The sequence below is a fragment of the Phocoena sinus genome, chromosome 19 (assembly GCF_008692025.1).
Source record: "Phocoena sinus isolate mPhoSin1 chromosome 19, mPhoSin1.pri, whole genome shotgun sequence".
Classification (NCBI taxonomy): domain Eukaryota; kingdom Metazoa; phylum Chordata; class Mammalia; order Artiodactyla; family Phocoenidae; genus Phocoena; species Phocoena sinus.
In genome coordinates this window covers 30,866,072-30,893,846 of record NC_045781.1, presented here as the reverse complement: position 1 = coordinate 30,893,846, position 27,775 = coordinate 30,866,072, and the positions used below count along the sequence as shown (strand labels likewise).

At 43.3% G+C, this 27,775-nt stretch overlaps 1 protein-coding gene across 1 annotated transcript; it reads right to left on the bottom strand.

Moving 5' to 3' along the window:
- Window positions 1–427: 427 nt before the first annotated feature.
- On the bottom strand, window positions 428–27,775 carry CES5A (carboxylesterase 5A). The gene is given in 11 exon segments (XM_032614811.1): window positions 428–690; window positions 734–817; window positions 2,734–2,883; window positions 12,754–12,901; window positions 15,865–15,933; window positions 18,664–18,804; window positions 20,148–20,252; window positions 21,903–22,007; window positions 22,465–22,618; window positions 26,039–26,172; window positions 27,626–27,775. Coding segments are annotated over 10 exon segments (1,350 nt in total). The 5' UTR covers window positions 26,170–26,172; window positions 27,626–27,775.

Here is a 27,775-nt window from a genome sequence, read left to right as displayed (position 1 = left end):
ATAGGCCAGCCCTCCTGCAGATTTATTGAAGAAATCTGGTAGCTTTCCAAGGCAAATTGCGTTTTTGTTTTTGTTTTTTTTTGCGGTACGCGGGCCTCTTAGTGTTGTGGCCTCTCCCGTTGCGGAGCACAGGCTCCGCATGCGCAGGCTCAGCGGCCATGGCTCACGGGCCCAGCCACTCCGTGGCATGTGGGATCTTCCCGGACCGGGGCATGAACCCACGTCCCCTGCATCGGCAGGCAGACTCTCAACCACTGCGCCACCAGGGAAGCCCCAAATTGCGTTTTTTGACGTTGAAAATAATTCTTTAACGATCATCCCCAAGTTCCCAAAACATCAGCTAAAGCAGTTGACTCCATAAAGTAGCTAAACACAGATGAAGCTAATGATTGTGGGAGAAACCACAGAAGGAAAAGGAAAACCAGAATCACACAAAGATAGGAGCAAAAGAGAAAATGAAAGGCAGGAGCAGAGAAAGGAAGGTTAAGAAAGAAAGAGAAGCAAGGAGCATTCTGGAAGAGGACATCATCAGGGGGAGGGTGTCCGTCCAAAACTCCAGCTCCAGCTCTTTCAGTCTCTGTCCCACACTCATGTTCAAGTCCAGCTGTAAGTATTCCTCGGTCTGATCGTAGGCCAGCCACAGGGGCAGGCCTTCCCCATTAGGATTCCTGGAAGTGAGAGATTTTCAGCCTCAAATACCTGGTTACGGAGGAAGCTGGGAGGTTCACTTAACCAGTCCGAGCAAAGTTAGCCCAATATCGCAACATGTTCCTGCTCAGCCGTTTCACTGCACTCATCGCGTATTTGCAGATACTGACTTGCCTGAAGAATCATGGTTCCAAATGGTGGAGGCTGAACACACATCTTCCCTGACCATCCAATGCTCTTCCTGCCCTTTCCACGGGACTGCAAGTTCCTTGGGGACAGAGACACCTCTCTCTCTCGATCAATCAATTATTGTACTTCTTTATTTGAAAATGTAACACTGCTTAAAGCACAAAGTTCAAAATGCAGGAAGTATATCTAATGAAAGTAAGTTTCTCCGTCTCTTCCCTCTAGTCACCGAGTTACCAGCCTCAGAGGCAACCATTGTTACCACATTCTTGAGTGAACTTCTGAAGGAGTCTAGACGTGCATGAGGGTTTAAGCAGACACATTTAACATACTTGATGCTACAGTGGACACACATTATACATCTTTCTCTTTCACTAAAATTGTATCCAGGAGTTAGTTCCATATTGCTGCCTATAAACCTTCCATTTACTGCTCCATTTATTGCTCTATAAATATACAATACATAAATATATATATGTAAATTTATAATTCATGTATCCAGTACTGTATTGATGGGTCTTGACATTTTTTTCAATCTTTTGCTCGTAAAAGCAATGTTTTAGTGTGTGTTTGTGTGTGTATATTTTTGCACATGTGGAAGTATAATTGCATAAAAAATTCCAGAAGTTGAATTGCTGGGCTAAAAACTACACACATTTTAAATTTTGATAGAGTTTTCCATTGACATATGAGGTTATCAATTTTCCCCCACCTGCTCAAATACATTATGTAAAATGTTCTTGCCAACCTTGATCTATGAAAAATGAGTCCTTGGTCAAGGTTAGTTTTTAATCCTCTTTGCTATGAGCGAGGTTGAATGGATTTTTATGTTTAAAAGCCACATGTTTCCCTTTCCATAAACTATTTATATCTGTTACCCAGTTTTTGACTGGGTTGTGTTTTTCTCATTGATTTTATGAGCTCTTTAGATATCAAGGAATTTAACCCTTTGATACATATATATGTTGTTCATTTTTTCCATTTTTGAGAGTCCATGTGCCCATCACATAGTACAGGTTCACTGATGGTTACTGAGTAATAATAATAGTAATATTTCTTAAGCACTCACCATATGATTTATGAGAATTGTTTCATTTAATCCTTATGACAACCTAGGAGGTAGTTCTGTTAGTATTGGCATTATAAGATAAGAAAGAATAAATAAAACGATGAACAAACCGCACTGCACAGACACACTCTAGAGGAGAGGTTCTGTCCTTTTCATGGAGCGGCTAGCATGAACTGGTTAAGAGCCTACACTGTGCAAGTTTTTAACTAAATAGTTTAGTCATAACTCCCATGTGTAGTTCCTATGGTTTTTTAAATTTTGATAACCTCATCTGATTGGCTTATTATTTTAGGCACTGAACAGGTCATAAATTCAGGAATAAATGAGCTAACCTCACCAGAAATAGTTCACAAGCATTTACATTAGATCACCTGGATCCAGACAACTTTCAGCTGCAATTATGAAAAATGTGGTTCTTGCCTTTGAAAGCCCTGAGTGGTAGCCTCACAGGAGCTCTGGGAAGGGCAGGGAGGGTGAGACCAGGTGTCAAAGAGAAGGAAGTAAGTGGGTTGTTGTTTTTTTTTCCAAAAAAATCAGATTGCATGAGTGCCCCCAAGTGCCCACCCCTATAGGCTTTAGTCCAGAGAAAAACACTCATCAAGCAAATGTTGGCCCCTCTTTTTCATGGCCCTTTTTTCTAAAACTACGAGTGGAGACATTCTCCAGGGAAAGGTTGTGTCTGTAAACCACCCTGCCAGTCCTCCCAGCCCCTGCATAGTGTTGCGGTTGGTGAGGCTTCACGCTAACAATGGAGATTCTCATCTTCTCCCCAACTCATCCCAAGCTCGTGTTCCTGCAAGAGCAGGAGCCCCTGAAGCCAGTTTCTTAACCAAACATGACAATGTCGCCCTTCAGGAAGGCACCTCCAAAGACAATGCGGATTTCATCAGTATGATCAGCTTTGACAAAAGGTGGCTTCTTATCCTTTAAGCACTGGGGCCGATGCTGAAACTCATAGAAGTAGACAGGCGCACCGGCATCTGCAGAAAGGTAGGAAGGGTTTGTGGCAGGCATGCATGCAGCGGGCAGTAGGGGCTGGCCCTGCATTTCCGTCCACCTAGTCTGGGATCCACAGGCTCGTGGGTGGAACAGCCCAGAGACAATGTGAGGCTAGTGTTTCCTGCTACAGTGGCCCTCGTGCCCCTGGAGACAGAACTCACTACCCCTCAGGGTGGCCTGAGAGGGCAACAGTACTACTTCTCAAAAAAAAAAACCCTTTATGCTGATCCGAGATCTACCTCCTTGTGACTTCCTTTGTTTGACCCTGGTTCAACTGTCTGGGGAAAACAGAACAAAATTATTTCCTGCTACCAAGATGCTCTGCTGCATCCTATGTTTCTTCACCTCTCTTCTAAAGGTCTTTGCTCTGTAATTTCCCCTCTTTCTCTGCATCATCAGTTTTTCTCTATTGGATCATCACCATCAGTAGCAAACATGCTTACAAAGTCTCTCATTAAAGCACACACACGTGTGCACACATATATGCACACACATATGGGCACACACACACAGAAGCACACACAAACATATCAATACATACTCTTGGTCTCAACTTCCCCTCCAGTTACTGGCTTATTTCTCTAAATTCCTTCTAGCAAGCCTTACAGTGAAGTTGCCTTATTATCTCTGCTTCCTTTCCTCTCAATTTCTCTTTTAATAGAAGTATCATGTATGGACAATAAAAAGCACAGATTTTAAGTGTACATTTTGATGAGTTTTTACAAATGCATGCAACGTTCATGTAAACACCACCCCAAGCAGGATACACAGCATTTCCATCACCCCAGAAGTTCCCTTGTATCTCCTTCTAGTCACTCTACCAAGAGAAAACCAAAGTTTTTATTCCTATCACAATTGATTAATTTTGCTTGTTCTTGAACTCTGTATGGAATAACACAAAATATACTCTTTTGTATCCTGTTTCTTTTGCTCAGCATAATGCTTTTGAGCTTCATCCATGCTTTGCCTGTATCAATAATTGACTCCTAATCACCAAGTAGTAAGCTACTGCATGAATATACCATAAATTACTTATCCATTCATCTGATGATAGACATTTTGGGCTCTTTCCAATTTTGGGCTATTATGATTAAAGCTGCTGTGGAGATCCATATACAAGTCTTTTCTGTGGTTGAGTAACAGGGTAGGTGTATGTCTATAAGAAACTTACAGTTTTCCAGGGTGATTGTAACCATTTCACATTCCCACCAGAAGTTCTGAACATTTCACATCCTTGGCAATACTTTTCGGTATATGGTTTGAGTTTTTAATATTAGCCATTTTAGCGGTGTAAATGGTTGCCTCATTTTGGTTTCACTTTGCATTTCCCTGATGGCAATGTCGAGCACCTTTTCATGTGCATTTTGCTTTCATTCATCCTCTTTAGTGAAATGTCTTTTCAAGCCTTTTACCCATTTGTAATTGGGTTATTTGTCTTTTCACTACTGAACTGTAAGAGTTCTTCTATTCTGGATTTGAATTTTTTGTCAGATTTGTATTGTGAATATTTTCTTCCAGTCTGTGGCTTGCTTTTGCATTTTTTTTTTTTTTTTTTGGTACGCGGGCCTCTCACTGTTGTGGCCTCTCCCGCTGCGGAGCAACAGGCTCCGGACGCGCAGGCTCAGCAGCCATGGCTCACGGGCGCAGCCACTCCGCGGCATGTGGGATCTTCCCGGACCGGGGCACAAACCCATGTCCCCTGCATCGGCAGGCGGACTCTCTACCGCTGCGCCACCAGGGAAGCCCGCTTTTGCATTTTCTTCACAGTAATTTTTTTAAATCCACCAACATAAAAGTCAGCATTTTAACAATTTCAAAGTGTATAATTCAGTGGCTGTTAGTACGTGCAGAATGTGTGCAAGCATCACCACTATCTAGGTCCAGAACATTTTCGTCACCTCAGACAGAAACCCAGACCCATCAAGCAGTCATTCCCTCACTCACCCCTCCCCTTAGCCCTTGGGAATTTTATGGTGCTATAGATTTGCCTACTCTGGACATTTCACATAAATAGAATCACACAACATATCGCCTTTTATGGGCTTCTTCCACTTAGTTTTTCCAGGGTTCATCCGTATTGTAGCACGTATCAATATTTCATGGCTAAATTATAATCCATTGTATAGATATACACCACCTTTTGTTTATCTATTCACCAATTGATGGACATTTGGGTTGTTACTTCTTTTTGGTTACAATAAGGCTGCTATGAACACTCATGCAAGAGTTTTGTTTGACCACCTATTTTTTAAAAATTTTATTGGAGTATAGTTGCTTAGGAGTGTATTTGCTGGGTTGTTGATACTTCTACGTTTAACTTTTTGAGGAACAGCCGAACTGTTTTCTACAACGGGTGCACCATTTTACATTCCCATCAGCAGTATATGAGTGTTCCAATTTCTCCACATTCTCAACAACATGTTATTTTCTGGATTTGTTGTTGTTGTTTTTTGTTTGTTTGCTTATTGTAGCTACTCTAGTGGATGTGAAGTGGTATCTCGTAGTTATGATTTTCATTTCTTTAATAACAAATGATGTTGATCATCTTTTCATGTGCTTATTAGCCATTTGTATATCTTCTTTGGAAAAATGTCCATTCAATCCTTTGCCCATTTTTTATTTGAGTTGTTTGGGCTTTTTGTTTGTTTGTTTGTTTACTTGTAAGAGTTCTTTATATATTCTGAATAATAGACCCTTATCAGATATATGATTTGCAAATATTTTCTCCCATTCTGTGGGTTGTCTTTTCACTTTCTTTATATTGTCCTTTAATGCACAATAATTTTTAATTTTGATAAAGTCCAAGTTTTTTCTTTTTTGTTTATATTTTTGGTGTTATATCTAAGAATCCATTGCCAAATCTGAGGTCATAGAAATGTACCCTGTTTTCTTCTAAGAGGTTTACAGTTTCACCTCTTACCTTTAGGTCTCTGATCCATTTTGAGTTAATTATTTTTTTTTAACATCTTTATTGGAGTATAATTGCTTTACAATGGTGTGGTAGTTTCTGCTTTATAACAAAGTGAATCAGCTATACATACACATATATCCCCATATCTCCTTCCTCTTGCATCTCCCTCCCACCCTCCCTATCCCACCCCTCTAGGTGGTCACAAAGCACCGAGCTGATCTCCCTGTGCTATGCTGCTGCTTCCCACTAGCTATCTATTTTACATTTGGTAGTATATATAAGTCCATGCCATACTCTCACTTCGTCCCAGCTTACCTTTCCCCCTCCCCATGTCCTCAAGTCCATTCTCTATGTCTGTGTCTTTATTCCTGTCCTGCCCCTAGGTTCTTCAGAACCATTTTTTTTAGATTCCATATATATGTTTTAGCATACAGTATTTGTTTTTCTCTTTCTGACTCAACTTCACTCTGTATGACAGTCTCTAGGTCCATCCACCTCTCTACAAATAACCATTTTGAGTTAATTTTTGATTATGGTGTGAGGGTAGGGTTCAATTTCCTTCTTTTGCACGTGTTATTCAGTTGTCCCAGCACAATTTGTTGAAAAGACTATTTTTTCCCCATTGAATAGTCTTGGCAGCCTTGTGTAAATCAATTGACCATAGATATATATAGGTTTATTTCTGGACATTGATCTGTTTGTCTATTCTTATGCCAGTAGCACACCACCTTGATTACTATTGCCTTGTAGTAAGTGAGCTTTAAAATCAGTAAATATGAGTCTTCCAGCTTTGTTCTTTTTCAAGATTATTTTGGCTATTCTGGGTCCCCTGAAATTCCATATGAATTTTAGGATCAGCTTGTCCATTTCTGCAAAAAAGGAAGTCAGAATTTTGATGGGAATTGCATTAAATTTGGGAGTATTGCCATCTTAAATCTAAATCTTCCAAACCATTTATTCTTTCATTTCTTTCAGTAATGTTTTATAATTTTCAGTGCACATATCTTGTACCTCCTTGGTTATATTAATTTCTAAGTAATTTATTCTTTTTGATGCTAATGCTATTCTAAATGAATTTGTTCTCTTAATTTCATTTTTTGATTGTTCACTGCTAGTGTGTAGAAATAAAACTGACTTTTGTATGCTGATCTTGTATCCTGAAACTTTGAATTTATTAACTCTCATGGTTTTTTGTGGATTCTTTAGAATTTTCTACACATAATATCATGCCATCTGTGAATAGAGACAGTTTTGCTTCTTTCTTTCCAATTTAGATTCCTTTTAATTTGTCCTCGCTAGAACTTGAATAGAAATGGTGGGAGGAAACATCTTTATCTCGTTCCTGATCTTAGGGAAAGATTTCAGTCTTTCACCATTAAGTAAGATATCAGCTGTGGGTTTTTCACATAAGTCCTTTATCAGTTTGAACAAGGTCCTATGTATTCTTAGTTTGTTGAGTGTCTTCATCATGAATGTGTGTTGAATTTTGTCAAATGCTTTTTCTGCATCTAATAAGATAATTGTGTGTTTTTTCCTGTATTCTATTAATAAGGTATATTATATTGATTGATTTTCATATATTGAACCATGCTTATATTCCTGGGATAAATCCCAATTGATTATGGTATACAATCCTTTTAATATGCTAGATTCAGTAGCTAGGATTTTGTTGAGGATTTTTGCAACTAGGCTCATATGGGATATTGGTCTATAGTTTTCTTTTCTTGTGATGTCTTTGTCTGGCTTTACTATCAGGGTACTACTGGTCTCATAGGATGAGTTACGAAGTATTCCCTCCTCTTTCACTTTTTTGAAAGGGTTGAGAAGGATCGGTTTTAATTCTTCTTTAAATGTTTGCTAGAATTCACCAGTGAAGACAACTGGTCCTGGGATTTCCTTTGTTGGTAGGGTTTTGCTTACTGATTCAATAATTTCTTTTGTCATAGGTATATTCAGACTTTCTATTTCTTCTTGAATTGGTTTTTGTAGTTTTTGTGTTTCTAGGAATTTCTCAATTTCATCTACCTAATTTGTTGCCATATACCTATTCATAATAATCCTTTTTATTTCTGTAATGTCTGTAGTAATGCACTCACTTTCATTTCTAATTTGAGTCTTCTTTCTTTCTTGGTCAGTCTGATTAAAAGTTTGTCAATTTCGTTGTTTTTCTTTTTTTTTCAATAAACACTTTTATTTTTATTTTTTAAATTAATTAATTTACTTTTATCTTTGGCTGCATTGGCTCTTTATTGCTGCGCTCAGGCTTTCTCTAGTTGTGGCAGCGAGCAAGGGCTACTCTTCGTTGTGGTGCGTGGGCTTCTCATTGCGGTGGCTTCTCATTGCAGAGCATGGGCTCTAGGTGTGCAGGCTTCAGTAGTTGTGGCACACGGGCTTAGCTGCTCCACAGCACGTGGGATCTTCCTGGACCAGGGATCAAACCTGTGTCCCCTGCATTGGCAGGCAGATTCTTAACCACTGCGCCACCAGGGAAGTCTCTGTTGTTTTTCAAAGAACCAAATTTTATATTCATCCATTCTCTCTATTGATTTTATACTCTGTTTCATTTATCTCTGCTCTAATCTTTATTATATTCTTCCTTCTGGTTGGATTTACTTTGCTCTTATTTTTCTAGTTACTTAAGGTGGAAGGTTGGGTTATTGATTTGAGATCGTTTTTGCTTTTTTTTTTTTTTTTTAAGATGTTAGGGGTAGGAGTTTATTATTTATTTATTTTTATTTTTGCAGTGTTGGGTCTTTGTTTCTGTGTAAGGGCTATCTCTAGTTGTGGCAAGCGGGGGCCACTCTTCATCGTGGTGCGTGGGCCTCTCACTATCGTGGCCTCTCTTGTTGGGGAGCACAGGATCCAGACACGCAGGCTCAGTAGTTGTGGCTCATGGGCCCAGTTGCTCCGTGGCATGTGGGATCCTCCCAGACCAGGGCTCGAACCCGTGTCCCCTGCATTAGCAGGCATATTCTCAACCACTGTGCCACCAGGGAAGCCCTTTTTTGCTTTTTAATGTATGCGCTTACAGCTATAAATTTCTCTCTAAGCACTGCTTTCACCATGCCACATAAGTTTCAGAATCTTGTGGTTTTGTTTTCATTCATCTCAAAGTATGTTCTGATTTTCCCTGTGATTTCTTCTTTGACCTATTGATTATTTAAGAGTTTGTTGTTTAAAAACTATTTTGTAGCAAAGCACACTATCAACAAAATAATAAGGCAATCCACAGAATGGGAGAAAATGTTTGCAAATCATTTATCTGATAAAAGATTAATATATCTAGAGTACGTAAAGAACTCCTAAAACTCAGTAACAACAACACAAAAACCAGCTAAATTCAAAAATAGGCAAAGAACTTGAATAAACATTTCTCCAAAGAATATATACAAATGGGTAATAAGCACATGAAAAGATATTCAATATCAACATCACTAATTCTTAGGGAAATGCAAATCATAACCACAATAAGATACCATTTCACACCTATTACAATGGCTATTACTTAAAAATGATAATAACAAGTGTTGGTAAAAATGTGGAAAACTTGGAACCCTGTGCATTATAAATGCACAATGTAAAATGGTGCAGCCACTGTGGAAAACAATAGGACAGTTCCTCAAAAAATTAAACATAGAATAACTATATGATCCAGCAATTACACCTCTGGGTATGCACCCCAAGAAGTGAAAGCCACAACTTGAACAGATATTTGTATACCAATGTTCATGGAAGCATTATTCACAACAACCAAAGGTGGAAACAGCCCAAATGTCCATTGATGGCCGAATGGATAAACAAAATGTGTTATATACATACAATAGAATATTATTCAGTCTTAGAAAAGAATGAAATTCTGATACATGATACAACATGGATGAACTTTAAAGGCATTACACCAAGTGAATTAAGCCAGATACAGAAGGACAAATATTATATGATTCAACTTATATGAAGTGCCTAGAATAGTCAAATTCATAGAGACAGAAGGAGTGGGGAGTTATTTTTTAATGGGTACAGAGTTTCAATTTGGGATGATGAAAATGTTCTGGAGATGGATGGACAGTGGTATGGTTGCACAATAATGTGAATGAACTTTAATTCCACTGAACTGTACACTTAAAAATTATTAAAATGGTAAAAATTTTTGTTATGCATATTTTGCCACAATTTTCTAAACTATAAAAAAGTGCCGTTTAATTTATAAACATTTGTGAATTTTCCAGATTTCCTTTCGTTATTGATTTCTAACTTCATTCCACTGTGGTTGGAAAAGACACTCTGTATGATTTACATCTTTTTAAAAGTTACTGAGATTTGTTTTGTGGTCCAGTATATGGTCTATAGCTGAGGATGTTTGAGAAGAATATGCAATCTGCTGTTGTTAGGTGAAGTGTTCTTTATGTTTCTGTTTGATGTAGTTGGTTTATAGTATTGTTCAAGTTTTCTATTTCCTTGTCTATCTTTTGTATAGTTGTTCTAGTATTGAAAGTGGGGTTGAAGTCTCCAACTATTAATGTAAAACTGTCTGTTTCTCCCTTTGATTCTGTCATTTTTTGCTTCATATATTTTGGGGCTCTGTTGTAAGGTACGTCTGGGTTTTTAATTGCTATATCTTCTTGATGGATTCACTATTTTATCCTTATATAATGTGCTTCTCTGTCTCTTTTAGTCTGTAACAATTTCTCTGTAACTATTTAGCCTTAAAGTCTATTTTGTGTGATTTAAGTATTGCCACTACAGCTCTCTTTTGGTGACTGTTTGCATGGAATGTACCTTTTGCCATCCTTTCACTTCCAACCTATTTGTATCTTTGATTCTAAAGTGAGTGTCTTGTAGAAAGCACATAGTTGGATTACTTTTTTTTTAATCCATTCGTTCTGCAATCCCTACATTCTGAGATCTTAAAGACAGTCTCTTCAGCAAGTGGCATTGAGAAAGCTGGACAGCCACACGTAAATCAAAGAAGTTAGAACACACCCTCATACCATACAAAAAAATAAAGCTCAAAATGGCTTAAAGATTTAAACATAAGACATGACACCATAAAACTTCTAGAAGACAACATAGGCAAAACATTCTCTGACATAAATTGAAACAATGTTTTCTTAGGTCAGTCTCCCAAGGGAATGGAAATAAAAGCAAAAATAAACGAATGGGACCTAATCAAACTTACAAGCTTTTGTACAGCAAAGAAAACCATAAACAAAACAAGAAGACAAGCTATGGACTTGGATAAAATGTTTGCAAATGATGCGACTGACAAGGGCTTAATTTCCAAAATAAACAAACAGTTAATATAACTCAACAACAACAACAAAAAAAACAAACAGCCCAATCAATAAATGGGCAGAAGACCTAAATAGACATTTCTCCAAAAAGACATACTCATGGCCAACAGGCACATGAAAAGATGCTCAGCATCACTAATTATTAGAGAAATGCAAATCAAAACTACAATGGGATACCATTTCACACCGGTCAGAATGGCCATCATTAAAAAGTCTACAAATAACGAATGCTGGAAAGGGTGTGGAGAAAAGGGAACCCTCCTACACTGTTGGTGAGAATATAAGTTGGTGCAGCCACTATGGAAAACAGTATGGAATTTCCTCAAAAAACTAAAAATAGGTCTTCCCTGGTGGCGCAGTGGTTGAGAGTCTGCCTGCCAATGCAGGGAACGCGGGTTCGTGTCCCGGTCCTGGAGGATCCCACATGCCACGAAGCGGCTGGGCCCGTGAACCATGGCCACTGAGCCTGCGCGTCCGGAGCCTGTGCTCCACAACGGGAGAGGCCACAACAGTGAGAGGCACGTATACCGCAAAAAAACAAAACAAAACAAAACCTAAAAATAAAGTTGGCATATGATCCAGCAATCCCACACCTGGGCTTATATCTGGACAAAACTATAATTCAAAAAGATACATGCACCCCTATGTTCATAGCAGCACTATTCACAATAGCCAAAACATGGAAACAACCTAAATGTCCATCGACAGATGAATGGATAAACAAGATGTAGGGTGTGTATATATATATATATATATATATATATATATATATATATATTACTCAGCCATAAAAAGAATGAAATAATGCCATTTTCAGCGACATGAATGGACCTAGATATTATCAAACTAAGTGAAGAAAGTCAGAAAGAGAAAGACAAATACCATATGAGATTCCACTTATATGTGGTATCTAAAATATGACAACAAATGAACTTATCTATGAAACAAACAGACTCAGACATAGAGAATAGACATGTGGTTGCCAAGCAGGAGGGGGGTGGGGAGGGATGGAGTGGGAGTTTGGGGTTAGCAGATGCAAACTATTATATATAGAATAGGCAAACAACAAGGTCCTACTGTATAGCACAGGGAAGTATATTCAATATCCTGTGATAAACCATAATGGAAGAGAATATTAAAAAGAATATATATATACACATATATATATATCTGAATCACTTTGCTGTACAGCAGAAATTTGCACAACTTTGTAAATCAACTACACTTCAATTTAAAAAATAAATAAAAATAAAAATTGTTTAAAAAGAAAGAAGGGCAGGTTTGCTTCCCCACGAGTAACCTTCTCTTTCTGATTGCTCCACTACTGCTTAGAGTTAAGACATTTGGGAAGATACTTCCGAAGAGGAAGGAAAGTGGGGTCCAGGCCCCAGAAAATATGGAGGGGTAGAACTTTTCTACATGGTCCTGAAGAAGGGGAAGGAATATAAACAACAAGGAGATGATCAACATTCCTGAACTCTGAAAGGCAGGGGAACCGCAAAGGTCAGCATGCAGGGCTATATCCCAGACAGCCTTGGGAACTCCCTCTCATCAAAGGAACAGAAGGGCAAGGCAGGTAGACAGTCAGCAGGCAACAGGGATCCCTGCAGCCACCAGCCTTGCAGGAGGAGCGGTGCTAGGAGACTCACCTCTGTGATACTGAGCTGTGACCAGCTCAGGGATCACAAAGAACACATCTCCAAGCAAATCCAGAAAGCGATTTCGTATATCAATCACAGAGTGTTTGTTGTAGAAATATTCATTAGCCACAAGGTATAAATACTGGACAGGGATGTGCTGTAAAACATCATGGTTGCAAGAGATCTAGGTCAACAGCAATAGCCAACACACAGCAACAACAGTCAAACATTTGCCTTTGCAGGCAAAATTCTAAGTGCTTTACATGCATTGTCTCATTTAATCCACGCAGTGACCCTATGATGCAACTATCAAAATCAGCCCCATTTGACAGGTGAGGGAACTGAGGTTTAGAGAGGCTAAGTGGTTTGTCCAAAGTGGTGGAACCATGATTCCTTCACAAGTCTATCTGCATCCAAATCTCATTCTCTAATCACAGTATGCACGCCTCTCTGAAATATTTCAGAAACAGCCACCCCTGGGCAGATCTGGCTAAATTGTTTGTGCAGCCCAGTGCAAAGTGAAAAATGTGAGGTCCTTGTTCAAAAACTATAAGAATTTCAAGGTCGTGACAACAGAACATTCAACCAAGTATAGGACTCTTCTAAGCATGAGGCCCTTTGAACTACACAGGTTGCACACTCCTGAGGCTGGCCCTGCTCCTGGTACCAGCACTGTCTCCAGACCTTTACTCTTTGATCTAAGCGAGTTGGTCTCTTGGAGTTACCTCTTCTATGAAAAAAAAAAATTGTTGTTTATTTATTGTTGTTGTTGTTCAACAACAATTGTTGTTCAGAGGATCACACAAGATACAAAAAGAAAAGCATGCTGCCTGGCACAGAGCAGGCCTTCAGTTCTGTCAGTTCCCTCTGAAACCCATTGCCAAGTCCTTTAACAGAGCATCCCATGCTTTTTTTTTTTTTTTTGCGGTACATGGGCTTCTCACCATCGTGGCCTCTCCCATTGCAGAGCACAGGCTCCGGACGTGCAGGCTCAGCGGCCATGGCTCACGGGCCCAGCCGCTCCGCGGCATGTGGGATCTTCCTGGACCGGGGCACGAACCCATGTCCCCTGCATCGGCAGGTGGACTCTCAACCACTGCGTCACCAGGGAAGCCCCATCTCATGCTTTTTTGACCTGACACCAGGCTGCCTCCCAGTCTTCAGTCCTTCAGTGTGGCCCCAGCACAAATGCCAGAGGATGGAAGGGAAACATCATAAAGGTTCAAGGTCTGCCACATTGGTGATGTTCTTGGGAGTCTGGTGCTCTGGGGAACACTGGGAAAAGTTACTGCACCTCAACCCCCTAACACTAAGACAAAGGCACAGCCCTTCGTAGGTTTCTTTGGGATTTGGAGGCAGCGTATACCACGCCAGGGAATGCTGCTGGGACGCATTCACTGGGTCCTCTGAAGGCCAACTGCTTTTAATCAGGCCCAGAGCAAGTGAGGGCTCTGCAGCAGGTCCAGGTTCTGGTGCAAGTTCCCCTGCGTGGCCCATAGGACCAGCAGACACATTGGTGCTTGAGGTATCCAAGGGGGGTACATATGCCATGTGGAGCCTCTGGCGAGCCCCAGCTGGGCAGTCACAGTGCAGACCCCTAGGGTTCTGGAGCAAAACTATGGCTTCTGCATGAGAAAACTACTTACCATTTGGAAAGTACTTCCTGCCTTGCTACTGGGAGGAAGAGAGACTGCGTGCCCTTCTAGTCCTCCTGCAGCTTCCCACACACCCCACTTCCCACCTGCTGGGACCTAGCTCAAGATACCTTCTCCTCTTGAAATGCCCTCCTGCTCAAATGTTCCCCTTCGCTAAGGCCCAGATCAATGGCCTCCTCCTCCATGAGGCCATCTCCAATCCAGCCTGAGAAATTCCTCTGTCTAACATATTTTAAATATCTGAAACCTTCATCTCAACTCTCATCACCAGACAACCAAGACTCACCAAACATCCCCTCTAAGCCTTAGGATCTGATGGATCCCTTGCCTTCAGTCTGGGCCACTCTGCAGCCATAGGGCTATTTCTAAAGTGGAAGTCAAAGCATGCTTCTCTTTTTCTGTTCCCAGCCCCCAGAATAAACTTTCTATTCCTTCCATAGCATGAAACAGCTGCCAGCATCCTCCCCTGCTGCAGCCAGCCTCTTCCACTGATCTCCTTACACTTCTCTGCTCCTAACTGGTCCTCTCAGCTCCTCTGGCTCCCCTCAGTCCTGCTCCTCCATTAACCAGACACACTTAATTCATCCTCCAAAGCCTTCCTCCCCGAGGAAGCCACCTGCTCCCTCCTGCGGGCACCACAGGGCCTCGAACACATCTCTGCTCTGGTGTGTACAGCACCGTACCAAAGTGCCCGGTCATGTCCATCCACCGCGACAGTCTCTAAGTCCCTCAAGTGCAGGGGGAGTGCCTGCTTATCACTGCACCCAGTGCCTCGGGAAGTTCTGGGGCATGTGGATGCATAAGAAACATTTGTTCAATAAAAAATGAATGAAATGAATCTGCCACAAAATACACACTGAATAAATGTTTATGCAAAGAAGAAAGGAAGGAAGGAAAGAAATCCATCTCTATATCCTAGTGTCTAGGATAAATATATCTCTATATCCCTAGTGCAGGGAGAGAGTGAGTAATGGTCCTCAGTATTGCTAGAACCTAGTACAGTGCCTGGCTGATATGCAGGTATGTAGTGAATATGAGTCCCTAGTCCCAGGTGGTTTTCAGAATTCAGAGCTTTTCCGTTCGTAGACAGATAATTCAGTACATATGCTGCATATTATGTGATATGTTCAGGGGTGGGGGGCGAGGCAGCACCACAGCCCCCCCATTAATATGCCCACAGAGAAACATATGGTGGGATAAAGTGAATGAACGTATAGCAACAATAAAGACCAATGGCTACGTATCGGTCTAGGTCAATTTTGGCTGCCATGTGAGTTACAAGAAACCTTTGGGTTGTCAGCACGATTTGGATGTTGAGATTGTGGATAAGGGATTGCAGAACTCTGCTTAGTAAAGATCTACTAAATGAACGAATGAGGAAGATCTGTACCCCCAGAGCTACCCCTGTGTGTGACCCAAGGAGGTTTGTGAAATGAATGGATCTTGGAGAGTCAGGCTCACTTACCAGGATTGAGTGTATCAACTGCAGGGCGAGGGACTTGTTGGAGCCCCCGAGGATCTCAGGAAACTCCTTCTGTGGAAAGAAGCAGGTGCCCCCTCTGTGAGCACAGCAGGTCATCAGAAGGGAAACTGGTCTCCCTGAGGGCCCAGACACCTGCCTTTCAGAGGGGAGGCTGGCAAGAGCAGGAACCCTTTCAGCCCCCAGGGGTCCATGTGTAAGGAGCAGCCTCAGTGGGTTGGTTGAGCAACGAAGTTTCTTCTCCTCACATTTGATAAGAGGCAGCCACTCCCTGTCATACCTGCAGTCTTGTGGGAGCTGAGTGGCTGCCCTGTGGAAGGCCATGTTATGGACTGAGTGCGTCCCCTACCAAATTCCTATGTTGAACACCCAGAATGTGACTGTATATGGAGAGAGGGTCTTTAAAGAGGTCTTTAAGCTAAAATGAGGACGGTAGGGTAGGCCCTAATCCAGTCCGACTGATGTCCTTATAAGAAGAGGAAATTTGGATGTGCAGAGACTCCAGGGGTGCGCACGCATAGGAAAGACCTTGTGAGGACACAGCAAGAAGGCGGCCACCCGCAAGCCAAGGAGGGAGGCCTCAGAGGAAACCAAACCTGCTAGCACCTTGATCTTGGACTTCTAGCCTCTAGAACACTGAGAAAATAAATTTCTGTCGTTTAAGCCACTAGTCTGTGTTATTTTGTTATGGCAGCCCTAGGAAACTAATACAGGCCACCACTTGGCTTCAACAGCAAGTTAAAAGAGAGGTTGAAAATCTCAAAACTAGTGGTTTATTTATTGCTCTCTTTCTAAAGACCTCTGTCATTAGAGTCTCAGAAGCCAGCAGTTGTCAGGGGCAGGCAGCTTAGTGAGGCTGCAGAGAGGATGGTTAAAACCACAGGGGCTGCTTGGTACAGAGTAAGAGCTACGAGCAATTGTTTTTAAAATGACCCTTCCCTAGTCAATATCACAGCTTAAAAACATGAGGGGGTAGAAGTAGTATTCACTTGTCAAATGAATTTCTCTGGTATATTTTCTGCTGAAAATCTTGGGGTAACGAGTCATGACAGATATTTAAACATATCTGTCTTCTCCCAGAGTCATTGAAATAATCCACAAGTACATTTTAACTACAAGAACCCTCTATGTACGTTCAGGAGCTAGGATTGGTTTTTGGAGATTTCCTATGGTCTCAAACAACCAGCAATGGTCACACGGAATGACAGCACCCATGCAGCCTCTTGTGCATGCAGACCTGGGCACCAAGTTCTGGTCTCCCACTTGAATAATTCCAATATCTAACATTTACTGAGCACTTAGACTATATGCCAGGCTACCTGATGTGTACCTGTGAGGTGGGTAATAACATTAGCCTATTTCATAGATGAGGGAACAGAGGTTCAGAGAGGTTAGGGAGCTCCCTAAAGGTCACACAGCAGATAAACAGAGAACTCAGCATTTACAGGCAGAGCCTAAATACACAAAATCTATACACTGCTGTCTCCTCTCTAGCTAAGAGTCACATTAGTCTCAGTTTCTTTAGCTGCAAAATGGGGATAATAATGCCTGTTGGCAAGTTGCACAGACAACATGCACTTGGCTTATGGAAGGCACTCAGTCACAGTGGTTATGGTGGCATGGCTATTATCAGTAGCAGCTGCCTTCCTTTTTCTAGCACAGACCCAGAAAGCATTAAAAGACCTAACTTAAGCCACAGCCTGTGACTCAGTTGCCTCATTTACAACGAGGGAAAAAATCCCCAACCCTACTTACCCCGAAACATTGCTCTATGTGTCAAATTAATAATTACCAGAACATGCCTTTGACAGCTCAGTGAACTCAGGGTTCTGATTCTGATTCTAGAGTGTCACCAACTAGCCTTATAACTTGACAAACTTCTGTATTTCATAACCGCACTTCCCCCAGCTTGCAAGGTAGAGGTTGGTCTGCAGAAATGAGCTTTGATATACTAAGAATTGAGCACTCTGCTCTTCTGAGGACAGACGAAAAGCTTATTTTGAATGGGGAGGGTCTTCTCAAACCACAGGGTCAAGAAATCATGGCTCCTACTCAGCATTCAGGCCTCAGCTCAAATGATCCCTCCTCAGAGAAGCCTTTCCTGACCCCTGCTTCCCTCCCTAAAGAAGCCTCCTCTTCCCAGTCTATGTCCTTCCTAGCACTTAGACTCTCTGAAACCATGCTTTCAATCTTACATGTCACCCGTCTCTCCCCTTGAGAATGTAAGCTGGAAAAAAGCAGGAACCATGTGACTTGCTCACTGCCGAATGCTGGTTTTTTATGAGTGCAGGGCACACAGTAAATGCTTGGTTCATACTTGTTGAATGAATGAAACAATTCAATAATTTTGCAACTTGCACTGCCTTAGAGAGCGTTCTTGGAAATTAAATACCAGAACCAAGGCTGGACATGAGAGTGTAAAGGACTGAAGTTTTCTAAACCTGTATGAGTTTCACCTTTGAGGTAGTAGCAGTGCTTATTTGAAACAATCATTCGTAATGTTTTGAACAAAGTTCAAATGGGTCCAATCCTCTCTTATTTTTTTGTAGAGTTGTTTCTTTAAACCTATACGAGGAGCAGGGTGGACACTTGCTACGGCTGCCCCCAATCCACAGTTCTCTTCCTTCAGAGAGAGGAAAGATGAGAAGTACACCCAAGCTGCGTACTTGGGTGATGGGCTCCAGCCCTCATAACGCTGGGTGAAATCTCTGGGAGTACCCAGTGTGAAGCAAACAGCTGCCTCACTGCTGAGGGAGCAGAAGGAGGCACAGCAGGAATTCTTACCATGGGCAGCAGGAAGCCACACTCGGGGTTATTGACTCCGATGATAGAAGGAACTGGCTTAAATGATTTTTGAGCCAATAGGTCTAAAGGGTCATGAGGAAGGAAAAAGCCATCAACCACTCGAGTGAAAGACTTGGTTTTCTGAAATAAGGAAGAAGAGAAAAATCGGCAGCCGTTTCTCTTCATGAAATCTGCTGTCCCCAAACCCTAGCCTAGCTGAGCCAACCCACTATAGCAAAGGGCATTAAGAAGGGAAAAATAAGCCACTCTTGGCCCATCCCAACACATCAGTGCTGCCTGGCCAGCTCTGCCATTCATTTAGGCAAAGGGGCTCACCTTTTCTGGGCCTTAATTTCCTCATCTGCTAAATAGGGATAATAATAGTAATAACCTAAGAAATATAATACCCCTGCACAACGGATCTCAGAGCATGGCTCCTGGACCAGCAGCGTCAGCATCGCCTGGGAACTTGTTAGAAATGCAAATTCTCATGTCCCATCCCAGACCTGCTGAATACAAAACTCTGGGGGGTGCAGCCCAGCAAACAGCCCTCCAGGTGAGTCTGATGCATGCTCAAGTGTGGAACCACCAGCCAAATGCAATGGGCAGAGTGGTGAGGGGAGGGGATGGCCAGGGTAGTGTGGGTTGGTGTGAGCATCTTCCTGAGGTGTCTTCCTCAGCACTGGGCCTTGGATCTGGATGGATATTTCTTGGGTCTTAGGAAGCAACACCTGGCTCTATTCGTGATTTCTTTTTAGGTCTCTGTTCTGGGACTGGGGGTAGAAGGGAGCACACAACAGAGCTTTCACACTACACTGGGTCAAGAACTTATTACCCATTTCCTGGACCCTAGTAAAACTCACAGCAGATTCTCAATCCATGCCAAGTAACTATCTAACAAATGTTAGAATCAAACAGGTAAGGACCTCATTCTCTCAAGGACTACCAGAGGGTCTCAAGATTGGAAGGTTAGACATAAAAGATCATCCAGTCCAACGAATCATCCAGTGATTGAAATTTGTCAGCAGTCATGGAGACCCTGCTTGCATACCTACAGAAGTGGGTATCTCACTGCCTTCTAAAGGAGCCGGTCCTTTTTCAGACAGCTGAGTTTTTAGAAAGTTCTTGGTCATCTCAAGCCAAAATGGCTTCCCAGCTTCCAGCTCTTGATCTGGACTTTAGTTTCTAGTGGCCTGTGGAGCAACTGTGGTCTCTCTTCCCAGTGAGATGCCTTCAATGATATAGGGACAACCTTTGTATTTTGTTGGGTCTTATCCAAGCTAAGCAGCACCCTGGCTTGTCAATGTCCTTAAATTACCTATAAGGGTTCTATACGCCACATTGCTTTTTTACAGCCGTTATTATGAATCCCCAAACCCCATCTGTCCAAGTCCCAAATCAAAATAAATAAGAGAGTGGTAGGATTTGTCTATCACTCCATTCAAAGGGTAACACTGTCCCCAAACTCTCCCCTCCCTCTTCACCTGGTTGATGCTCAGCAACTCCTTGGAGGATTTTGCCCACAGGCACTGTAGCAGGGCCACGGAGTCTGACACGTTGCAAGCACAAATATCTGCAACCATCTGCAACTATTTCCAGAGAAGGAACAGGTCAGCGCACAGGACTGAAAGCCTCCAGGAAAATGAAAGTTGGAAAATGTCCTCAATCCAGCCCCAGGCTGGTGCTTTATATATGAAATCCAGCCTGCTGCCTCTCCCCACCCCCATGTGCCCATAATGGAATGCACACATTGAGGACAGGTTGGCACTGCATCATCCTTACACTCTTGCCTGACGCTCCTTGTCATCTTTAGCAATCACCAGAGCTGGATCGATCTCAGTTTATCAACTCTGCTCCAGCCCCACCCCAGCCTGGAGCATCTGAACATGACCTGAGCATCCTTTTTCTATCTCTACACCAATTCCATTCATTCTTTGAGGCCCAAGTCCCATCTTTTCCAGGATATTCTTTTAGACCATTGCAGCCCCCATGAGCCCCTTCCTCTTCTAATCTCCTGTTACTCCAAGTGTCCTCACCTCCTCTACCCAGCTCTTTGCTAAACTCCTTCTTGCCCTGTCATTGGACTTCCCACATGTGTAGAACTTGTCCCTTGAGAGTGGTGGTCCTTACTCTTCTGGGAGTCATGGATGCTCTGAGAATCCAATGGAAGCTATAGACCTTCTCTCTCTGGAAAATGCACAAACAGAGTCTCCATACAACTGTAGGAGTTCTAGGACCACCTCTCAAACTCTCCATGGATTCCAGGTTAAAAATCCTTGCCATAAAAAGATTATAGTCTTCTCAAGTTAGTATATGTCTTCTCCACTTATAAACCCATGGGTCTTAAAATAGAGCAGGGAAAACAATGAGCACTCAATATGTGTGTGGCGAATGCACAGACTAAAAAAAGCTTGATATATCATGTTACCAAAATCAATATTCCCTGTGTATTGAGGGTATTTTTTTTTTACCATATTATAACTCCATGTTCCCACTCTTGGTGTAAGTTGTTATTTTCTACAAGGTGTTTAAGAAAATGCACCACTAAAGTGAATAATACCCAGGAGATGGCTCCACAGTCCAGGGCTTAATTAATATTCATTGAATGAATCAGCTCATTCACGAACTCATTCATTCAGCAAACATTTATAATCACCTAATATACACCAGACATTATGCTGGGACATGAAAGATATAGAGACCTTGGTCTCTAGGTCCTCTTATCTGGTACAGCACTAAGACAAGATGATAGATGACAAATATCTAGGGCATATGCCTCACTTCCCCCCACAATCTCGTGCCAGACAGCATTTATCAGTCACAGCATTATTTCACACTGAGCTGGAAACAACCTCAGAATCTTTCTTAACATAGTACTCTAGGTGGAGTAGATTTAGTACAGGAGAAAAGCCGTACATAATACAGAGGACTGAATTATATATCATAAGCAAAGAGTAATGGATAAGATGTAAGAACTATTACACATATGCTTATACACACACACACACATGCACACACACATACACACTCATGCACACCAGCAGTAGTGAATTGCGTACCTGGACCCATTTCCTATTGAACCAGCCCTTCCATGGAGCAACAGGGGTCACCTTGGGCCAACATCAGATCCTTTGGTCATGGTCAGTAAGGATAGCCAAGCACATGGTCTATGGACACCTGAGCACATTTCTCTCCTGACCAAGGAGAGGAAGCTGGAGAAGAGTTAACAATATACCTACATCATCATTCCTCTCGTAATCAGGGGCCTTCAGGTAAGGGATGATGGCCACCCCACTCTCCATGATGGCTCTGTGGAATAAGCCTTTGGCCATGGGGGACAGAATCTGGAGAGAGAACACAGGAGACCCAGGAAAAGTTATCCAGGGGGCTCCCCACCTATCACACACAAAACCCAGCCCTTCTTTAAAGAAAACTTCCCAGGAAGCCTTCTTAAGAGCTCTAAACTTAGAGGGGAAAAAGTCCTGGTTTGGGGGTTTCAAGGACTAGCTGCGAAGGTTTGGGCAAGTTTTCTAACCTCTCCGAGCCCCAGGTTCCTCATGAACTTGGAGGTCAAGCATTCTGCCATGGGAGTGCTAGCTCCTTCACGCCCCCATCCTTGAAATGAGACTGAGCCCCTAACTCACGATGTATTTGTGAGGCTCGAGGGAGGCAATGTGTTTATAAGTGTTTGTTCAACATGAAAGCAGCCATTAGACGTGTATGACTCATTGTCCTCATTTTTGTCACCTCAAAAATGAGGTGACACCGAGGTTCCTTCAAGTCCCAAAGAGAAGAACTCACAAGGCTGGAAACACTTATAGCTCCTGCTGACTCGTCTAACATGGTCACGCAGTGTGGGTCCCCACCAAAGAACTCGATGTTCTCCTGGACCCAGGTCAGGGCAGCCACCTGGTCCATGAAGGCCCAGTTCCCCAGTGCGTGCTTGTCCCCTGTGCTGTGGACAAGAGGCAGGGTGAGAATGCTCAGTTGGCTGCTGTCTGCTTCTCACAGCCCAGGGAGTGGGTTGCAGAGGCCGTGGGCTGGTGTCAGGGCATCGCCACCTCAGCTGGAAAGGAGCTGAGAATCAGAGGCCTGGGGCAGCTGGGAAAACCAGGCTTCATTCTCACCCTCTGCTGGGATTTGGGTTTCTTTGAGAATCTGATGATAGCTCCACACCCCAGAAAAATGCACAGACGATCTTATATGTGCAATTCAGGGTAGTCATAGGCTCCCCTGAATCCATAGATTCCAGAAAAGTCCTGCTCCTGAGAGTTGGTCTGCACCAGGAAGCAAGACCTCCCTGGGCACAGGGGTTCCAATGAATGACTAAATGAATAATAATGATAATGACAGCAGCTGCTGCAGCATCGTGCACAATGCTGCCCCAAGGGCTTTACAGCTGATGCTCCTATAATCCTCCCACACTGTGAGGTAGGTGGTGCTGGTCTTTCTCCTTTATCCCTCTGGGTCCTCTCTTCACCCTTCTCCACGCTGTTCTCAAAAGACTGACCTTTTTGAACTGTGGCCAGTGGGAGACACCAGCGGGGGTTCAGGGTGGGATACTGAGGGACTGGGAAGTTTATTCTGGCACCCCATGCCCCACCACCCTCTGCTGGGAAGTGGTTTGGGCAGTGGCTGCATTTCTCTGCAGCCACAGCTCACGTCACCCCCACGCCCATCAATGATATCCGCAAGCATGTTCTAAGGATACTGATGGATTCATCGTTTCCTTCTCACAGACAGGAAGTGAGGCACAGAGAGGTTAAATCCCTTGCCCAGGAGCTAGAAAGTTGCAGATTTGGATCTATGCTCCTAACCATGTTCCATGCTGCTGCCCCTGCAGAATAGCCTGTTTCCCAGGATGAGTGGACAATTAATGGGGAAACAAGGGGAAAAACACAGAATCAAAGAAACGCCTAGACCAAAACATTCGTGTGGTACCCACCATGTATGAGAGTAACCCCGGGATCATAGTCTACTCCTCCTCTGTCCTCCAGTCCCCCACACCACTCCTCCCCTTGGTTCTCTTCCTCTGTCCATGACCCCTGGGCTGGCCCTAACTCCGTCTTCTCTCTCCCACAGCCTCCGCATCTGGTCAGGAGCCACGTATGCCCTGCCAATTTTACCTCCATTCCATCATAGGCCCCACATTGGTCCCCATTCCTCCATTTCTGTTTATCCTGATTCATAATCTGGTCACTTATGATCTGGGTGACCTTGAGCAAGTCACTTAACTTGCTTTGCCTCAATGTTCTCATGTCTGAATGGGGCTAATAACGGTGCCTGCTTCACATGGTTGTTGTGAAGATTGACGGTGCAGGCACACAGCAAGTGCCATGTACATGTTAGCAATCCCTCCGGCCTGCTTCACCCCATGACCTGCACCTATGCTGTACAGCAGCCTCCCTACCGGACTCCCCATCTGAAGGCCAGGCGCCCCTAGCCCAGCCTGCGCTCTGCTCTGGAGTGACCTTCCTATTATACTGCTCTGCAGGGCACTCCTGGGTCCCTCCTTCTTTAAAAATATATTTTTTAATTAATTAATTAATTAATTTTTGGCTGTGTTGGGTCTTCATTGCTGCGCACGGGCTTTCTCTAGTTGCAGCAAGTGGGGGCTACTCTTCGCTGTGGTGCATGGGCTTCTCATTGCGGTGGCTTCTCTAGTTGCAGAGCACGGGCTCTAAGCATGTAGGCTTCAGTAGTTGCGGCACATGGGCTCAGCAGTTGTGGCCCACGGGCTTAGTTGCTCCGCGGCATGTGGGATCTTCCCAGACCAGGGCTCGAACCCATCTCCCCTGCACTGGCAGGCGGATTCTTAACCACTGTGCCACCAGGGAAGTCGCTTGTCCCTCCTTCTTTATCCAATAAAAACCAGTCGCCGTGCACAGCCTAATATTCAAGGTCTTTCCCAATCAGACCTGTCCCTACCTTTTCACATCCATCTCCGGTTACATCCTCACCTACCTGTCTACTAGAACCCAGACATTATAAGGAATTTTTGGAAAACTTTCTGTCGAAGGAATCTTAGGCAGAATCCCAATGTACAGGCCTGCTAAAAGTGTAATCAGGGCACCCCTCTCAGGCCTTCTTGCCTCCACCGCAGCCCCATAACCACCTCCCCATGCTATGTGTGCAAAGCCCAGTTTGCAAATATTGCTCCAGGCCCAGATGCTGCTACATTTCTTTCCAACTTCCCAGCCTTTGCTCAGACAGCTCCTTTTGCCAAGTGTGCTTTCTCCCAACCCCTCCTCCCCAAACCCAACCTCATCTTTAAGGTGCAATTCAAATTCCACCTCTCTCAGGAAGCCTTGCTGGTTTCTGGCAGCTCCCTCTGTTCCTACAGCTCCGTCACCTCTCACCCTCAGAGCATTACTCATGTCCTGTCTGGTAGGGTATTTGTGTCCCTGTGTTATCTCCCCCATGACACAGAGTCTCTCGAGGGTAGGATTCACGCTGGACTCCTTGCCACCTTCCCTGTAGTTTCTGACCATGGCCTCTCACTACTCCTTTGGCTCACACTGCATCCTGGCCAGGGCTTAGGTTCTGCCATGTTCTAAGTAGGATAATGAAAGTGGCCAAGAGCCCCAGCTCTATTCTGTGACCTCTGGGAAGTTGCTTCACCTCTCTGTGCCTCTATTTTTCAACTGTAAAATGGGAATAACAACAGTATGTTTCTCATAGAATTATTCTGAGTGTGAGCTATAATGGATGCATAGCAAGTGCACAACACCATGCCTGGCTCATGGTGAGCACCTGAAACATGTTCGATGTTACTGGGGGAAAGGAAGCCATGCAATGGTGTGATTACTCTCAGGTGAGCGCCTGAGGAGCCTTGATGTGGGCCCTATGGCAGAGACTACAAACTGCTCACACACTCTGTTTCCTCACCTTCTAGGGCACACATCCCCCTTGCAGTTGGGTGTGGCTATTATGACTGAGTTCTACCAGTTGTATGTGAACACAGTGATAATCGCCACCTCCAGGCTGGCCCAGAAAGACCATCCTCTTCATGCTCTTTCTCCATCTGCTGTCCAAGTACAGTAGATCCAAGAGGATCTGGGGCCCTTGAGGAGGGCAGAGCCACAAGATGGAAGGAGCCTGGGTCCCTGATTGACCACACAGAAGAACATCTGTCAGTCAGAAACATTTGATTGGATTTTAGTTGAGTAAGAAGGAGATTTTTATTGTTTTAAGCCACTAAGACTTGGGGGTTTACATGTTATAGCCGCTAAAATTACCTAACTAATTTGGGCCAAATTTGTTCAGTGTCATTAAAGGCTCATTTCTCCTTAGGTTGCTGGGCACTGAACCCCCTGTGGCTGCTATCCAGCTGCCCCTTGGGGATCAGGGGTGTCAATCACTTGGGGAGACTCACTTGAAGAAGCCGAATATTCCTAGCCGGTACTGGATAGCCACAACAAGCACGTCCTCGTAGGAAGCCAGGGCAGACCCATCGAAGATGGATGCTGAGCCAGTCTCGAAGGCACCCCCAGGGAGCCACACCATGACCTAAGGAGGGGAGAGGAACTCTCCAGTCAGCCCACCAGGCACCCATATCCCCTCGCCATGCATGTTGGGACATTTTTTCTTTAGGGAAATATGAATGTCTCACTTTCTTTTCCAAACAGCATCAGAGGTTTTTGTCTTTTGAAGAACGCCCAGGATTAAGCATGTGGCTTCTGGCATACGAGTGCCTGGGTTTGATTCCCAGCTCTGCCACTGACTAGCTGTGTGACTTTGAGCAGCTTCCTTAACCTCTCTGAGGTTTGTTTTTCTCATCTGTAAGATGTGAAGAATGAAAGTATCTCGTTTATGAGGTTATCATTAGGTTTAAATAAAATTCTTCATCCAAAGGCCATAGAACAATGTTGGTATATTTCAAGTGCTCAGAAAATATTAACTAAATGTCTTTGAACTTGTTGACCCACAGGAGGATGGAAATCACTGTAAGCCATATATGAGAGGAAAAGCTGCTTTTCTAAGACTTTTCCCTACTTACAGAGAATAGAGAAGAGAGGAGGGAAAAATGGGAAGAGAAGTATGGAAGCTTTACTATACTGATTAGAAAAACTGGGACCAGGAAACATCAAACATTCAAATGGTATTATCACAATTTATATACTTAATAATAAATCCCTCCCCTTCTATTTTTTAAGGTCATATTAGTGACTACAACTCTTGGGGCAGGAAAAGAGAAGAAAGCCACGGAGGAAAAAGGAGAGCTGGACAAAGCATTGGCTTTGACACCCGGATCTGCCACTTACTGTGTATATAACATGGACCAAGTCACTTATGCCCTTCCTGTGCCTCAGCTTCTTCATCTGTAGAATAGGTCCAATAATCCTCACCCACTGGGTTATTGTGGGGGTTAGATGAGATAATGAACGGTGCCTGGCACATAGTCAGCCCTCAATAGGTGTTGCTGTTACGATACAACAGAGCGAGTCTCCATTGCAGTGGCAAGGGGAGAGAGGGTGATAGAGGTTGTGGTTCAAAATTAGATGGTAGAGTTACCTTCTCTACTCACTTGTACAGTGATCTTTCACATTCTTAAGTGAAACATTTCACATTCTTACCTGACTTTCTTCATTGAAAACAGAAAATTTGAAAAAGGCATTTCTCCTCTTTAAAAGAGGATTTCCCAAGCTGAAAAATCAGAGTCCTCTGAAACAGAGTCTTTTCTACATGTTTACAGACCATTAAATACCCAACAGAGGGGAAAAACAAAACAAAATCAAAATCAAAGATCAAGTCACTGCCAATAAGGAAGCAATCAGAAAAGGAGATAAAGTAAATCTGTCATTAGAATGATTTTTTAAGAAAGTTATTGACATGTCAAGTGATTGCATTTCCCTTTTACCCAGTGGGGGCCTAGATCTGATTCCAGACATCCTGCCACTCCGCCTGGGTCCCAGGCCCAGAACCTGCCAACTGGAGCCCCCAGCAAGGCAGGCCTCCTTACGGGGAACTTGGAGCCAGAGTCTGCATGGGCCGGTGCATAGATGTTAAGGTACAGGCAGTCTTCCGACACGCTGAGTTTGGGATAATGCACCTTGAGAATGTGTTGATCTGAGAACAGCCACTCTGAGTTCTGGAGGCACCTTGAAAAAGG